At 27.3% G+C, this 15,768-nt stretch overlaps 1 protein-coding gene across 1 annotated transcript in view; it reads left to right on the top strand.

Moving 5' to 3' along the window:
• LOC140664121 (TNF receptor-associated factor 6-like) overlaps positions 1–13,457 on the top strand; it is a 41,080-nt gene extending 27,623 nt beyond the window's left edge. The window contains exons 8-12 of the mRNA XM_072888898.1: positions 11,564–11,620; positions 11,821–11,951; positions 12,039–12,247; positions 12,321–12,438; positions 12,512–13,457. Coding sequence (XP_072744999.1) covers positions 11,564–11,620; positions 11,821–11,951; positions 12,039–12,247; positions 12,321–12,438; positions 12,512–13,058 — 1,062 coding nt within the window. The 3' untranslated portion in view covers positions 13,059–13,457. The remainder of the gene's footprint in view (positions 1–11,563; positions 11,621–11,820; positions 11,952–12,038; positions 12,248–12,320; positions 12,439–12,511) is intronic.
• The last annotated feature ends 2,311 nt before the right edge of the window (positions 13,458–15,768 follow it).

Below are 15,768 nucleotides of genomic sequence, written 5' to 3'. Positions count from 1 at the left end.
GAATAGTACGCTTTTAATAATAATAATATATACATAATAATAATATATATATGTAAGAATATATAAGATAATATATAAGAAAACATATATTCAGTGAGGAGAGATTACACATTGTTGTTTATGGGATTTTCCTCAAGCAATACATCAAGATAATCTGCAAATTTTATGCTGTTTAAACAGACAAAACAGGAAAGTCAAATCTATCGCGTTTGATAAGACCGCTAACGAATGCACTCAGTTTAAGTCATTAAATTACATTGCGAATAAAGACTATTTCTCATAAATAAATATCAATTAATCCTTCGTTATATACATTTTTATTTTTGTTTATTTTTGTTATAAGATGTCAACTACCTGCTTTTTATTTTATAATAAAGGGGTGTAATTATGGAAATAACTACAGAAATATTTAGATGTATTCCTATGTATCAAATGCGGATTTTAATCGATTTTTTTCATTCCTGTAATTGCGATTTCAAATTTACTTCCCTGTTATGAAAATCTTGATTTTTTTAATATCAAGATTAAAAAAAAAATATTCCGGCTGTATATTTAGTAAAAGAGAATTAGATATATAGAGTTGTAAAATAATTTATAATTTATTATTGTCACCTATACAGAATGTTAAAAAATTAGACCGACAAACTTTGAAGGGAAATAGATAACGTTAAAACAAGTACTTTTTATTAATATTATTTTGCTCTACGATGTTTTGTTTTAATACTACACAATAAAATAGGAGAGTCATGACTTTAACAAATTAACAAAAAAACAAACAATGTAAGTGAAAAAATTCAAATCAAGGTTAAAATAATAATTTAATTTTTCCACTTTACATTGTTTGTTTTTTGTTAATTTGTTAAAGTCACAAATCTTCTATTTAATTATGTAGTATTAAAACAAATCGTCTCGTAGAGCAAAATAATATTAATAAAAAGTGTTGATTTTAACGTCATCTATTTCCCTTCAAAGTCGGTCTAATTTTTTAACACCCAGTATATGCACTCACATAAATAAATGCTATCACTCAATGCACGTGTTATTGCATTTGACAGCTTTGTAAATTGAATAATATTAACACGATATTTTAAAGCAAGTATCACATATATGTGAAAGATTAATTAATCATCATAAATAAATATACAGTAAAGTATCTCAAAATCGTTTAAACTGGACAAGATTCGCGACGATATGGCTCGCCATGGATAGATCGTCAAAGCAGCAGATACCCGACTGAACGGTGGTCAGACGAACGGACAAAACGATATCGGAACATGAAATGTTTAGGTGTCTCCGTGCTTGCTTAACCGTTGAACTCGATGACTCTCATGCTCAGAATGCATCCGACCGTTACAAGTTTTTCATTAGTTGTTAGATCGTCTCACACAAGAACGCGATGTTTGTGTCCGCATCGATATAAAACTTCCACAAAATTAATCTCCATAGCATGGAGCAACAGCTATTGCTCGCTATCAATTTGCCAGATAATCTGCATTTCGTGATCACGTTTGTCATCTCAGCATCCCTAAGTTTCTAAATTCGTATACCTGATGTTGAAGAACACAATTGTTGCCTGATCGCACGGACGGAATTTATCGCTGTTAAATTGACAGATTATTATTTTGTGGTCACCTGTAAAAAGTTTAGTCTACAAGTTCGTGGCGCGAGTTTCTATTTCGTCCAAGAGCAGAATTCTTGCTACGCGTTAATGTGATAGACGGACGCAAGCTTGTCTTTCCACACGATGCTAACCTTCGACAGAACAATTTAGCTAACCGTGGATCTATTGTATTTACAGTTACACCATGATATGTGTGCAATAATTTTGATCGAAAAATTTGTGGAAAAAAACACAAGCATTAAATTACGTGTCGCGTACGTATACACAATCAAGAATTCGATTTTATTCCATCATTATTTCATTTTAATGCAACTGCAGGTTGATTGCCATAAATTAAAATAATACTAGAAATGAAAGAAATATAATTTAAATTACGTTCTAATTTCAGTGCGCTTGTGCACTTTAAATGAATTACATTCTTTTTGAATAGAATATTTTACTCTCGGTTATGATAATGATATGATATTATTTTAGTCTGCAGTTTTCAAATTTGTGAATCGTTTCTGATTTACAGCATCTAGTAAAAAAATTCGAATTTGATTGCAAAAATTCGCGATAAAGAACGTACTTTTCACCGATAGCTCGTTCACTGTCAATCTAAATTGAGCGTGCAAGCTTTGCAACATAGGTACACACATCACGATGACACACATCGACATAAGCAGCACAATTCATACAGCGTATCACACGCACAGACATCTCTGTGTTAATTCTGGGAGGGGGCTATCAAAGCGTTAGTTGCGAACATCCGGGCGCGGTAATAGGCTTTGAACAACGAAATGCCGGCTTCTCCAATTATTAGCGGCGGCTTCATCTCGAATCGTCAACGCGAGATGATTTACACTGGAATGTAAAAATACAACTGAACCACTGGTAGAACGATCTATCGATTTCGAGCGCAATCTTCGATTTTTCCTTCTCAAACAAACTGAGAGCTTCTGAATAACATTGCGCCATTGTTATCTTATCAACAGACTCATCGCGTATAATCTGTATAGTAATGATAATAATAATGTAGAAAGAGTAATTCCACTTAATGTACTGCCATCGGAGTCGAAAGTTTATCATTTCAAATTTTGTACTGTGAACCACGTTTCACTAAAAAAATAAAAATTAAATTATTGTACGTAATTTTTTTACGAATATAATTTGCTATTCACACGAAGAAAGATTATAAATAACGTGTTTTTTTTTAGGTATATGGATTTTCAATTCTCTTTTAAAGGGACATCTTATCATGAAAGTGATAAGAAAATTATACTGACTTCTAAACTCTGAACTCTGGTAAGTTGTTAAAGACATCTATATATAAATACATTATCACTCTCTCGCCAACAAAAATGTAATTTTTACGCTATATTTAATATTCCGTGTCACTTTTTTTACCAACGATCGAGCTGCGAATTCGAAATTCGAACCACAGGTTTTCTAGAGAGAGCCAGTCAGGTCGTGAGATGCACACATATCACAGGCGAACTAACGTTTGGCTCGGAGCACGCGTGCATTATATCAGCTGACCATTGTGATCGCCGTACCAGTGAATAGTAGTCGATAACCTGTTCTTATCTGTTCTCGTATCAAATAATCAAATAAAAGACTCGAATTGAATATATCGACTGCCAGATAATCGTGAAACTTATGATGAGTGATTTCTTTTGTACAATCGAAGCTAGAACTTTTCTATAATATAAATTTTGATCGCAGGATTGTACCCATGTATGTACATTTATACATCATATAATTCTTATGTTATCAATCAAGCATCTTATTTTATATAGAACGTTTCAATAATTGGACATATTATGTTTTATGCGAACTAAAAGTTCAATTGTGTATGTATAAAAGAAATGACTAAAAATCTAAATTTTAACACTGAAAATAAGTCCTCTCTTATGTATATAGTCTGCTTTAAAATATATCAAATCTATCTCAAATCCCGTTCGTCACATAAAAATCATAAATTGCGAATATACGCATATTACAAAATGATTAAATGATTTGAAAAAATTCTTTTTATCGCGTGGAGTACAATGAGTTAGCCTTGTCGACATCGTCTGCGCACGATTAGCTTCCTTTTTCTGCTGCATGTACACGACCATGCCTTCCTGGAACATTGTTATCACAGAGTACTGTGATATAACCGATTTGCTAAAGCGAAAAAAATGAATATTAAGGATCTCACGGACGGATACATTTATAATTTTTAATTATTGTAAGCTTTCGCCATTCATACTCGGTCATCATTGCTCGGTATAAGTGATAAGATTTATCACAAGCATGTGATGTTACAATTAATTTTGTTTTATTATTAACGCATCTCGAACACACATTGGATATCTTTGTCTTCAATAATATGTCGTATTTGTATGAATATATATATATATATTTTTTTTTAAATATATATATATATATATTTAAAAGTTAATTTACATTTATATAATAAAATTATCTATATATATATATATATATATATATATATATATAGATAATTTTATTATATAAATTTAAATTAACTTTTAAAAAGGTAATAATTCTCTTGAAATGTTCTAACTTTAAATTTTTAAGTAGTTATCATAAAGCAAGTCCAGTCATGAATTATATTCGCAATTTGCTTATGTAGATAAAAAATTAGTATGTTTCTGTAAAATTCAGATCATTTTTGTCAGAAAATGCCTTAATGACATAATTAATATAAATTGGAGAATATTAAATTTTCTAAAATTACTTTGTATTTTGAATCGAACTATAGAGAAGTTTATCTTGCTATCGCAATAATAATTTTTGAAACAGTTCCGATAGCTTACAACTTTTTTCTACGATATTTCAGACTTGTTATTTTCATAGACCTTAGCAATTAATTTATCAAGATTTGCAATCAATTATTGATCCACTAATCTGAAAAAATTGTTATCTGTATATGTTATTACTTTATACAGTTTATCTTTCAAATTTATTTATTCATAAAATTTGTATATATTTATATATATATATATATATATATATATATATATATATATATATATATAAATGTATATATTTATGTATTTATTTATATTTTATTTTTATATTTATCTATCAAACAAAAGTCAATTTATATTAAAGCGAAGAATAATTTATAATAAAAAATATTGGGAAAAGAGAATTCAAACTATTTTTATATAATATAATAAAAGAGATTAGGAATGTACATTTTTATTTCTTTATTTTTGTTTTTTATGTTGCAAATGGAATGAAAAAGAAATGTGGAAATTGATGAACTGTTTCAGTACGGACATCAAATCATATGATACAGAATATATGTAAATAAACAGTTGATGAATTATTTATAAGTAGCAATATCACTACTTAATTTCATATTTGCATAAATAGTCTATAAATTTTGTTAAAGCATGTTACATGCCATTGTTGTAGTAATCTGTATTGTGCGAAAAGTGGAACATTGGATTAACTATTACAAATATTTTCTAAGGAGAAACTTTTTTTACAACTCACATGTTTATCATAGTTATCTGAGCAGTTTACTAATAAACTGATATTTTGTCTACGTAATGTTGTCAGCAATCAGTTACTTTCTAGTAAATAATAAAGTAAAATGAAATGTTGCAATTTAAAGATTGCATTGTCAATTATATATGCCTACCGAATCAGCAAACAATATTTTTAAAAAGTTTAAAATCATGAGTAAATCCCTCTCTACATTAAAAAATTATTTAATTTAACATTTGGAAAAATAGGTTTTTAATATTTGATAAACATTTGTTTTAAAATCAATCAGTATTGTTCGGGACGTAATAAAAAAATAAAAATTGATCGCGTAAAGTGATGACGTTCCTGTAATGATCATTTAATTGTAATGGGTTAGGCGTTAATTGTGTATGTTGTAAACATTAATTTGTGGATACGCGTTTGTGAAAACGTTTAGAAACATAATTGATAAGATCACTGCCAGCGGAGCATATTGCGCAAATATTTATTCAAGGATAATAGGAAAAATAATGTTATAACGACTTCCAATTATATATCGACATAGATAAAACCAGAGGTAATTAAGCAGAAGTAACTAAACAGGACTTTGCGTTCACAATTTTCAATAATAATTGTAACTAAACTGACAAAATATGGTATACGTCATATTAACAAGATATTTTATAAAATGTAAAATAGAAATTAAATAAACATTAAATAACGTAAATGTTTTTTTAAGTCATTTAAATAGCTAATTAATGTAAATGTGAATGTATAAATATTAAATAAGTGAATATATAAATATTAAATAAATGTTAACTAATAGCGAGGTCGACCGCTTGCACTAATGCGCACTTGCAATGTGAACTTTTATGGTGTTACACATTCAGATTGAGTTTGCACTATCCCAGTGCATTCAGATTGTTGTATTCGACAAATAAAAATTGTCTCAGTGATAAATTTATATTCAGACAATCTAAAAAAACTGAATAAGAACAAGAAATGTTGCACTGACTTTGCCGACAGTGCAATTTGAGACTACACGAAGACAGTTCTACATCTCACATCGTGTCGGGACAGCACTAGAGCAGAGTCAGTGCGTGTACGTCGAATTCGCTATAAGGATTACATAAATATCTATTCTAAATTGCTATTTTAAACGAATATTTTATATAAAATAAATAATTAATAAATTAAATAAATATTATTTTTACAATCAAATTGAACAATACATAATTAATGAATAATAAATATAAAAATACATTTAAAAAATATTGTCTGCTAATAGTAACTCATTAAGTAAGATTTTCTACTTAAATATTATACTGTATACATTATGATTAATGAATATTGAAAGTAAATGCGCAATGTGATAATAAAGAGAAACGTTACAATTTAGAAATTGCGTTGTCAACTATATATGCCTACCGAATCAGCAAAAATATTTTTAAAAACATTTTAAAAGAAGCTAAAATGGATGTTTTGTAAAAAATTAAATAACTTAAACGTTACGTGTGAGCTCAGTATTTTTATCAATTAATCTTTAAAAAACAAATTTGATAAATGCGATGTGATACTATTTAAAGATTAACAATCAATTGAAAAGTGATATGCAGGTGCAAAGCTACAATATAATTTTATGTGAAAATAATGTGAGAGTTCTAGACTTGCCTTTAATAATTATATAATTAATAATTTTTTACAATTTACGATAAATATTTACTTATCGTTGGAATATAATTTTTAGTCAAAGATGCAATGATTTCATGTATATTAATATATTATATATTAATATATTAATACATGAAGTCATTGCATCTATTAATTATTTATTAATTATTATATTTTTTTAATTAATAATTAATATATTAATATATAGTATATTAATATATTAATACATGAAATCATTGCATCTATTAATTATTTATTAATTATTATATTTTTTTATTAAGAATTAATATATTAATATATAATATATTAATATACATGAAATCATTGCATCTTTGACTATAAAAATTATATGCAGCATCAAACGAATTGTCCTTTCTTTTACAGAAATTCTTCAGAAACTTTTTATAAATCTCAATATAAATCTCTTTTTAAATCTCTATATATACAATTTATTTAAAATTAATCGGAAATAGAAGATTTCTGATTTATTTAAAATCTGTGTTAGTCACATTTTTGTTAAGTATTACATTTTAGACTATCCTAATAATTTTTATTATAAAAATTGATATAGTAAATCGTATAATTTCGGCAAAATCAGTATAATTTTGGCAAAAATTTTTCTGCAAAATATTATATATTTTACATGGAAATATCATTGCACTTACATTATCAAACGAATAATATCAATAGAAATCATTTAGTACGTCTGCAATTTCGAGATCATATCGGTATTAAAAGATTCCCGATTCCTGTTCTAGCACAATAAAAATGAAAGTCCGCTAATCAGTCGCTATTACCTTTCAGTGTATTCGTTCGTGGCGATTAAATAGTACATACATCTCTATGCATATAATTGAGGAACTTACTGACTCAAATCCATTCGAACTTGATCACTCGACCACATCCGTTTAACTGGTAGTTTTCATACGTGTTACGCTTGTTCAATTACGATCGTTTCCCCGTAAAATCCACATCACATCCAGTAAGTGCCGCGGAAAGCGATTCTAAGATATTTGATTCTAAGATATTTGATCGTAAAAAACACGAGAGCTTACCTAACGAAATATTTCTCGTTCAAACGAGAAAGAGACAAAATGACGCTCATCCAAACGCGCGCCTCATTTAGCGACGAAATCCTTATGTCTCCTTGCATCTTCGCGTGTTTCCACTGACGATGTCCGCTTCGACGATGTCATGCACACGAAATGGCGAAGATGTTACACGATATTATATATGCACGCTATCCTCCTTTCCACGACGATCCCCATCATTAGAATCGAGGAGAAACGAGAAGATGTTGAACTACATACGTGATTAAATGCCTCAAGTTCGTAGCAACAAGACGCTCGATTTTACCTACTTTGACAGTTCCATTTTTCCAATAAATTCACGATTAAGCAGCGAAAGTAACCATGATTGCTTCCGCTTCTGTGTAGAATTAAACTTTGATTTCTACCCAATTTTATTAAAATTAAGACTTATAATTTAAAAACTATAAATAAAATTTTATAAATGCCATATAAAAAATTATTATTTGTTGTAAAAGACTTTATGTGTGCCAAAGACAATATCTCTAAAAGAACATTTAAGGATATTGTAAGATATGGAATATAAAGAATATTTTGTGTACTTTTTCGAAATATACTGATCAGAAAAATAACTTATAATTAGGGACTCTCTTTTTTTTCTTTTATGTGATAAGACTTTAATCATAAACCAAACACGCACAAGAAAACGAAAAAAAGAACACATTTATAATAATTTTTTAGAATGTTGTTGTTAATCGATTATTTCTTTTCTAAATGATGTAAATTAATATTATTTGAGGATATTAATAGTTGACTCGTTGTGTGAGTAATTTGGTTTAATTTGGATATTGGTTCATAATATTGGGTGAAATAATGATATGTAATCCACGTTCTTATAACAAGGCTACTAAAAAGTTGATTATAATATTGTTTTGTAATAAAATCGAGGAAATGCTTGTTATGATCATGATATGCTTATTAGGCTGACATAATACTGTTATTATATCGTTACTTCGCGATTTCCATTTGCTTACATTTAAAGACAAAACTAAACAATTGCGATAAACAAAACAGAAACATGTTCTTTATCAATCATTTGTATTGTACATATATGTTTCAACATTTAGAAAGCAATGGTACTTGAATTTTATGTATTTGTTTTTATAACATATGTAAGCGTGTTTTTCTTAAATTACATACATTAAATAAATTAAAAATATAAAAAAAATTTACGCTTAAATTTAAATATTAAAATTAAACATTAAATTGTTAAAAATAATCTTTACATATCTATATATATTAAACAAATGTCAAAAAAAATAACACAATAATTTAAAAACTTTTTAAAAGCGAGATATTAAAACTTGTGCCAATAAATACACATATACCGATCTACATATAATCGACAATTTTTTATATTAAAGCTTATCTTTTTACAGGATCATCATACACATTTGCATATTAATATATTCGACATAATAAATCGAATGATGGACATAAACGTAGTATACTATATTCTAATTTTTGAATCAGTTTCTATCGGCTTCACAAGTTTATTAATTAATTATATAGAATCCTATTTACCTATTTTTATATCTCGCTTTTTTCGCTATGGGAAAACAAGCTCCAAGACTTATCACCCTATAGTAACAAAATTAGAAATGCCCAAAAAGTAAGTTAAAAATTAATTAATAATATATTTCTTTAATAATTAAATAATAATTATGAACTAATAAGAATCAAAGTGTAAATTAACGATGTATATTCTTTCAATATTATACATTCAGAAAAATTCTTAAAATTTAGTTGTGTGTAACAAATTTTTTCACTTCTGAAATTTCTCGTTTTTTTACTTGTTTTCTTCCTCCTTCTTTATTTTTCTTTGTCTTAATCCGAAATTATTTTTTATATCATAGCCTTCTTAATTGAAGACAGTGTACTACGCATACAATAAGTTTTGAACAATTAAATTTTTGAAAACATTTGATGAATTATGTATCGAAAATCTACACTTTAATTCTCTTGGCCGTTATTAATTATTATAAATATGATAAGTAAACAATTAAAATATATATTTTACCTTTCAAAAGTATTAGGTATGTAATTTATCATGTAAATATTAAAAGCGGTTTCTGTACTTTATATTATGATAATATCTACACGTCAATTATTTTACATTTCTAGATCATTTAGACACTATTATATTATTACTGGATCAATAATGATATTTTTATTGTACTTTGTGTTAAACAAATATTTCTATAATGAGAATGTTCCCGAAATTGTGCTTTCATCATTGGATATTTTATTAGGAACATCAAGAAAGGCTTTAGGTATGTATTTGAATTATTATTTGAAATTATTAATAATGAATTTACAATAATTATGATTATAATTTTAGTGTCAATGGAAAGTACAATTCTAGCTATTTCCTTATTTTTTATACATGTCTGGAAAAGAGCATATGAGATGTATTGTATCTGTGTATTTAGTGATCAAAAAATAAATATAATTCATTATATATTTACATTCTTGCATTATACGACAACGTTATCATCTCTAATTGGAGAATCTGATGGATTTGTTAGAGGTACATTATATCCTTTTGTATGAAAATTTACAAATATATTAGATTTCTTTTTTTGTGCAATTTAATAATCTAATCTTTTTTTGCTAGGCTCACAAACGGATTTGTCCTGTAAATTGACAACTACACATCTGACATGTGCATTTATATTTTTATGGTCGACATATATGCAACTTGAAAGTAATTTTATTCTTGCAAGATTGCGCAAGAATAAATATGGTGATGTCGTGACTTATGAGCACAAAATACCATTTGGTGGATTATTCCAATATATATCAAATCCATTGCAATTTACAGAAATAATTATATATATAATGTTATCTATGATTCTTTGGCAAGCTTCTACATTCCATTATGTTACTCTCTTTGTTGTAATAAATCAGGTATGAAATGCAGTTCTATATCATATATCTCTTTTTTTTAATAATAAAGTTAAAGATATAAATTTCTATATTTTTGCAGATCGAAGCTGCAATTTTGGGTGAACAATGGTATCGAAACACTTTTAAGAATTATCCAAAAGAGAGAAAAATTTTAATTCCTTATATCTGGTAGTTTTAAATATATGTATCTTCAATTTAATGTTTCTCAGCACATATAAAATAATAATATTTATATTGCATTATTAAAATATATATTATGTATATGCGTACAACGCAGATTTATTTTTAAAATGGTTTTCCGCATAAATATACAAAATATTTCTTGTTCATTATTGTTATGTTAAAAATAAATAAATATTCGTGTGATACACATATTTTTTGTAATTATAATATATCATCATTAGGATAAAATAAATGAAGAATATATAGTTGACTTAATATATAAATTATATTGATATAATATTATTTTGTTATCATAAGAGTAGGACTCTTCTGGTAAAACAGAAATTTACCATATGATTGCAGAATTTTTGCATGCTCTGTGACTAATTCACAGTATAGGTGGCACAGACCCTCAAAAACTCTAATATAATAATTTCTAATTTGTTAAAATACATCGAATAAAAAAGTTTAATATCAAGAGAGAATGTGCTTTCATAATTCTGTGATATTTATATCAAATTATTTATAGTAAGTTTTATTCTATGATAAAATACTGCTTATGTGATAGAATGAAAAATAGTGTTTACTGTAATGTAATCGTGATTCAGTTATGATGTGTACAAAATTTGACAATCTTTTGTTGCAGATGATGGAAACACCAAGTGCGACTACATCTGCTAAAATTACTGAGGAAAGTATAACCGTACGTATTTTTTAGTTGTTATTTATAAAAACTAAGATATTCTTTTTTATGATTGTTTGTCGAATAAAAAATTAATTTTTGGTTATCAGACAAAACACTTCCATCACTAACTTTCACTGTATCATGCATGCACCTGCTTCATGTTTTATACTAATATGGTCATTCATTTGTAAATCCATTTGCAATTTCGTTATATACAGTGTCATGAGAACATCAAAGGCTATGTAGATCCTCGATTCGAGTGTCCCATTTGTCTAACATGGCTACGTGACCCAGTTTTAACATCCTGTGGACATAAATTTTGTTCACAATGCATTTATACTTGGCTTGAGTAAGTTGTATTTTATTTCAAGATCATTTATATGTCAAAATCATTTCATCATTGCATACAAGTTGATTATTGATCATAAATTATTAGGAAAGAAGGTGCTTGTTGTCCAGTCGATAGTCGACCTTTGAAATCTGGAAATGATCTCTTTAGAGATCTTTATACTAGCAGAGAGATATCTCAGAAAAGTACAACTTGTCTTTATCAGCAATTTGGTTGCCAAGTAGAATTATCTCCTGTGGATATGGAAACGCACATCGGTCAATGCACTTATAGAAGAAATCTACCAGAATCTCAAGGTACACTTTATATAAAATTAAAGATATAAATTGCTCTTATTTTCTTTTTATGTATGTTACAATTGTTTGACAGTACAAAATACCAATAACGCGATGTCTGCGGAATCCAAATTATGGGATCCACCTCCAAAGAATGGGACACAGATTACAGATAAGCAAGAACCTTCTTCCGATTGGCAACAGTTGCTCAAGTATTCAAATATATAGATACTGTGTTTTATATTAAATTAAAATATATGTAAAAATTATAAACTTTATTTTTAGAAACCTATATGAAAGGATAGTAATTTTGGAACAGGAAAATCGAGAGCTCTCTATAACTGTGTCTAATCAGAAAAATCAGCTTGCATCTATGTGTTTACGAAATTGTAATGGAATTTACATGTGGAGTTTGAAATCCTTTCAAGAAAAACTGACGGCTATGATCAACGATCCACTGAAAATGTTCTACAGTCCAGGTTTTTATACGAGTTCGAATGGGTATAAGATCTGCGCCAGGATTAATATATCCTCTAAGGATTCGGATTATCTATCTTTACTTTTACACATTATGAAATCAGAAAATGATGACTTTTTGGACTGGCCGTTTAATGGCACAATGCACTTTGTATTAGTACATCCGCAAAATTCGGAGAAAAATATACGCGAAATAACGTCGTCAAGACCAGATCTCGAAGCGTTTCGAAAACCCATATGCGAATTGAATAAACGTAGCTTCGGTTATACCGAATTTGTTCGTGTATGCGACATATCCAATTTTCTGCAAAATGATAGTCTAATTTTTAGAATAGAAGTTCACGCGCACAATTGATGATATTCATAATATGGGCGTGTATTTAGAATTTTTTTTTTTTGCTATTTTGATAGTTTAATATCGTAGTATATATAAAATTAATGCTAATAAGTAGTCATTATGAATTGAAATGAAAAATAATCATATTTTATTTATAAATATATAATTTATATAAGTATAAATAACTAGAGTTTACATGTATATTTTGTATGTTTTGCATCATATTTGATAAGTATATGGTTTGTTAAATTCGACAAAGTTGGAAAATTCAAGAATTTATAATTATCAAGATGTTAGACGTTATAAATAATTTAATATATTGTAGAAACTTATTGTTTTTTATCAACTTTTTTCTAAATTGTAACTCATTTTTTTTTAATTTTCTCAAATTGCATGCAAATCTTACTAAATATGCCATATATTGAATTAAAAACACTGTATTTTATTACTTAATGGAATTTTATCTATTCACGAATAAAATTCTTTTTTTAAATAAATTAACAATATTACCTGTTATATTTATGTGACCTTTACATATGATCTTGTTAAATACATGTGTATATATATATATATATATATATATCAAAAAAATTTTTATTCTAGAGATATAATATTAGAAGTGTGTAATCTTTTTTTTAAAATATTGAAATTCTGATAAGACTGAATATTTTATTTTGTACAATACTTCTAACGTGTACTTCTCAAAATTGTTTATTGTAGAAATCGTGATAATCATCATTATCGAAAAAAATCTAAAAAAATATTTGTGCAAGTGTCAGAAGTTATTTTCTCTTTTTTATGTCCATGATTGCTTATATAATGTCGCACTAAACAATTTTATTATTATTATGTAATAAGTGCTTAAAACCCAAAGAAAACAATCAAAAATTGAGCTTATAAGCATGAATGCTTATGGACAAAAAGATTATATATTTATTTTCATATTTATCTATTATTCATATACTCACACAAATGCAAATAACATTATGGAGAAAAATAATTTATAATAAAAAATGCTGAAAAAAGAAAAAGTAAGTTTCTTTTAAAAGTAAAAGAATTTTATTTAGTTTATAATATAGCATGCGTGTGTAAACAAAAATCAGGAATTGCACGCACATTTTATTTGTTTACTCATTTACTGCTTCCCTATCAGCACACATGTTCAAAAAATGTTTATAGGAGATCCATAAAATGTTAAAACATATATTTTATTATCCTGTGAATCTCTTATGAACATTTTTTGAACGTATGTGCTGATAGGGTTTCTACGCCATTCATACAAAATAGAAATGTGCGAATTGATAGAAAGATAAAACATATAATGAAATACACTTTGTAAAAATATTTATTATTTTCTATAAATGAAATAAATGGATTAAAAAATCCGTGAAAATTTCGCGGGTGCATTTTGGGCCGACTTTTGATTGACTAATTCCTTCCAGCTTATGCTGCTGCCAAATTATTCAAAATGTTGTACTTTTACATCATGGATGTGATATTATGTAACATCTCTGGATACGCAATCGGAGCCAACGGCAGGATCATCTTGGCTCCGAATCAATATCGATCAATTTGAATCAACCTATCGAACTTAATAGTAACGGATTCAAATTTATATTCTTTCTGTATCTTTTATATCGTGCTCGAGGTATTAAATAAACTAATCATTGACATTATAAACATTATATTTAATATATATAAACATCCTGACAATATATTATCAATTATCTATCAAGATAATTGTTCATATGTAAGCCTGTCGAAATTTTAGTTTAAATGTCGCGCTATTTTTTTTGGTTACTAGTCTAGAGTAGCGACATCTGCGTTTATTACTAAAAAAGAAAGAAGCTAGATCGGTGGCGCGAGAGCTCGCTCGCGGCATTGTTGGTACGTTTTTGTTAAGAAGAAGAAGAGTAACACGTTTTTTACCGCTTTAATAAAGGCTATTATAAGTAAAGAAATACTGAGTATAATTCATCGTAAGTTTAGAGATGTTCGATATACTCGAACATAAAACAACAATAATTTATTATCCTTATTGACATTATTAAAATTAATCCACAGTATATTACAATATTTTAATAATAATTTGAGGGAGTTATTGAAAATAATTTAATAATATTTTAGTGATTCCAGTGAACTATAGTTATGTAAGAGGAATCCTTTCAATAATAAATGTGCTCGACCGGTTATTTTGTTCATCGCTCCGATGAACGAAATAACCGGTTAAAAGTGAAATCCGTAAAAGTGAAAATTTCTACTAAATTAAATTATAAAATGAGTTGCAAAGAATTTTACAAATATATAATAAAACCTGAATAAATAGAATTATTAAAAAGTGTGTTAAACAATAAAAAAAACTTTAATGTAAAGAATTAATCGTAAATGTATGTCGCAGTTCTAGAAATATTGTTTTGTTTAAAACTTTTGTCGTAAACAGAATTTTTTTTGTAATATAAAATGCAAATGCAGTACTAAAGTGCATAAATATGTTTATTCAGATTACATTGGATAAAGTTAATGATTTTATATTAAGGGGATACCGATGTACCGACCGAGTTCTAATCTAACAAAACAATATATTTACTTAATATAAAAGTTGCAATTTATATACATAAAATAAAATAGGTTCTCTCCTTCAGAATTGCATGAAAGAATATTTGGGAACTTTTAGAAATGAGCTTAGAAGCCTAGAAAAAAAGTATTCCTTTAAAAACAAATGTTGTGC

This window comes from Anoplolepis gracilipes, chromosome 3 (assembly GCF_047496725.1).
Source record: "Anoplolepis gracilipes chromosome 3, ASM4749672v1, whole genome shotgun sequence".
Lineage (NCBI taxonomy): Eukaryota > Metazoa > Arthropoda > Insecta > Hymenoptera > Formicidae > Anoplolepis > Anoplolepis gracilipes.
The sequence above is the reverse complement of the archived record's forward strand: the minus strand, read 5'-3'. Positions and strand labels throughout refer to the sequence as shown.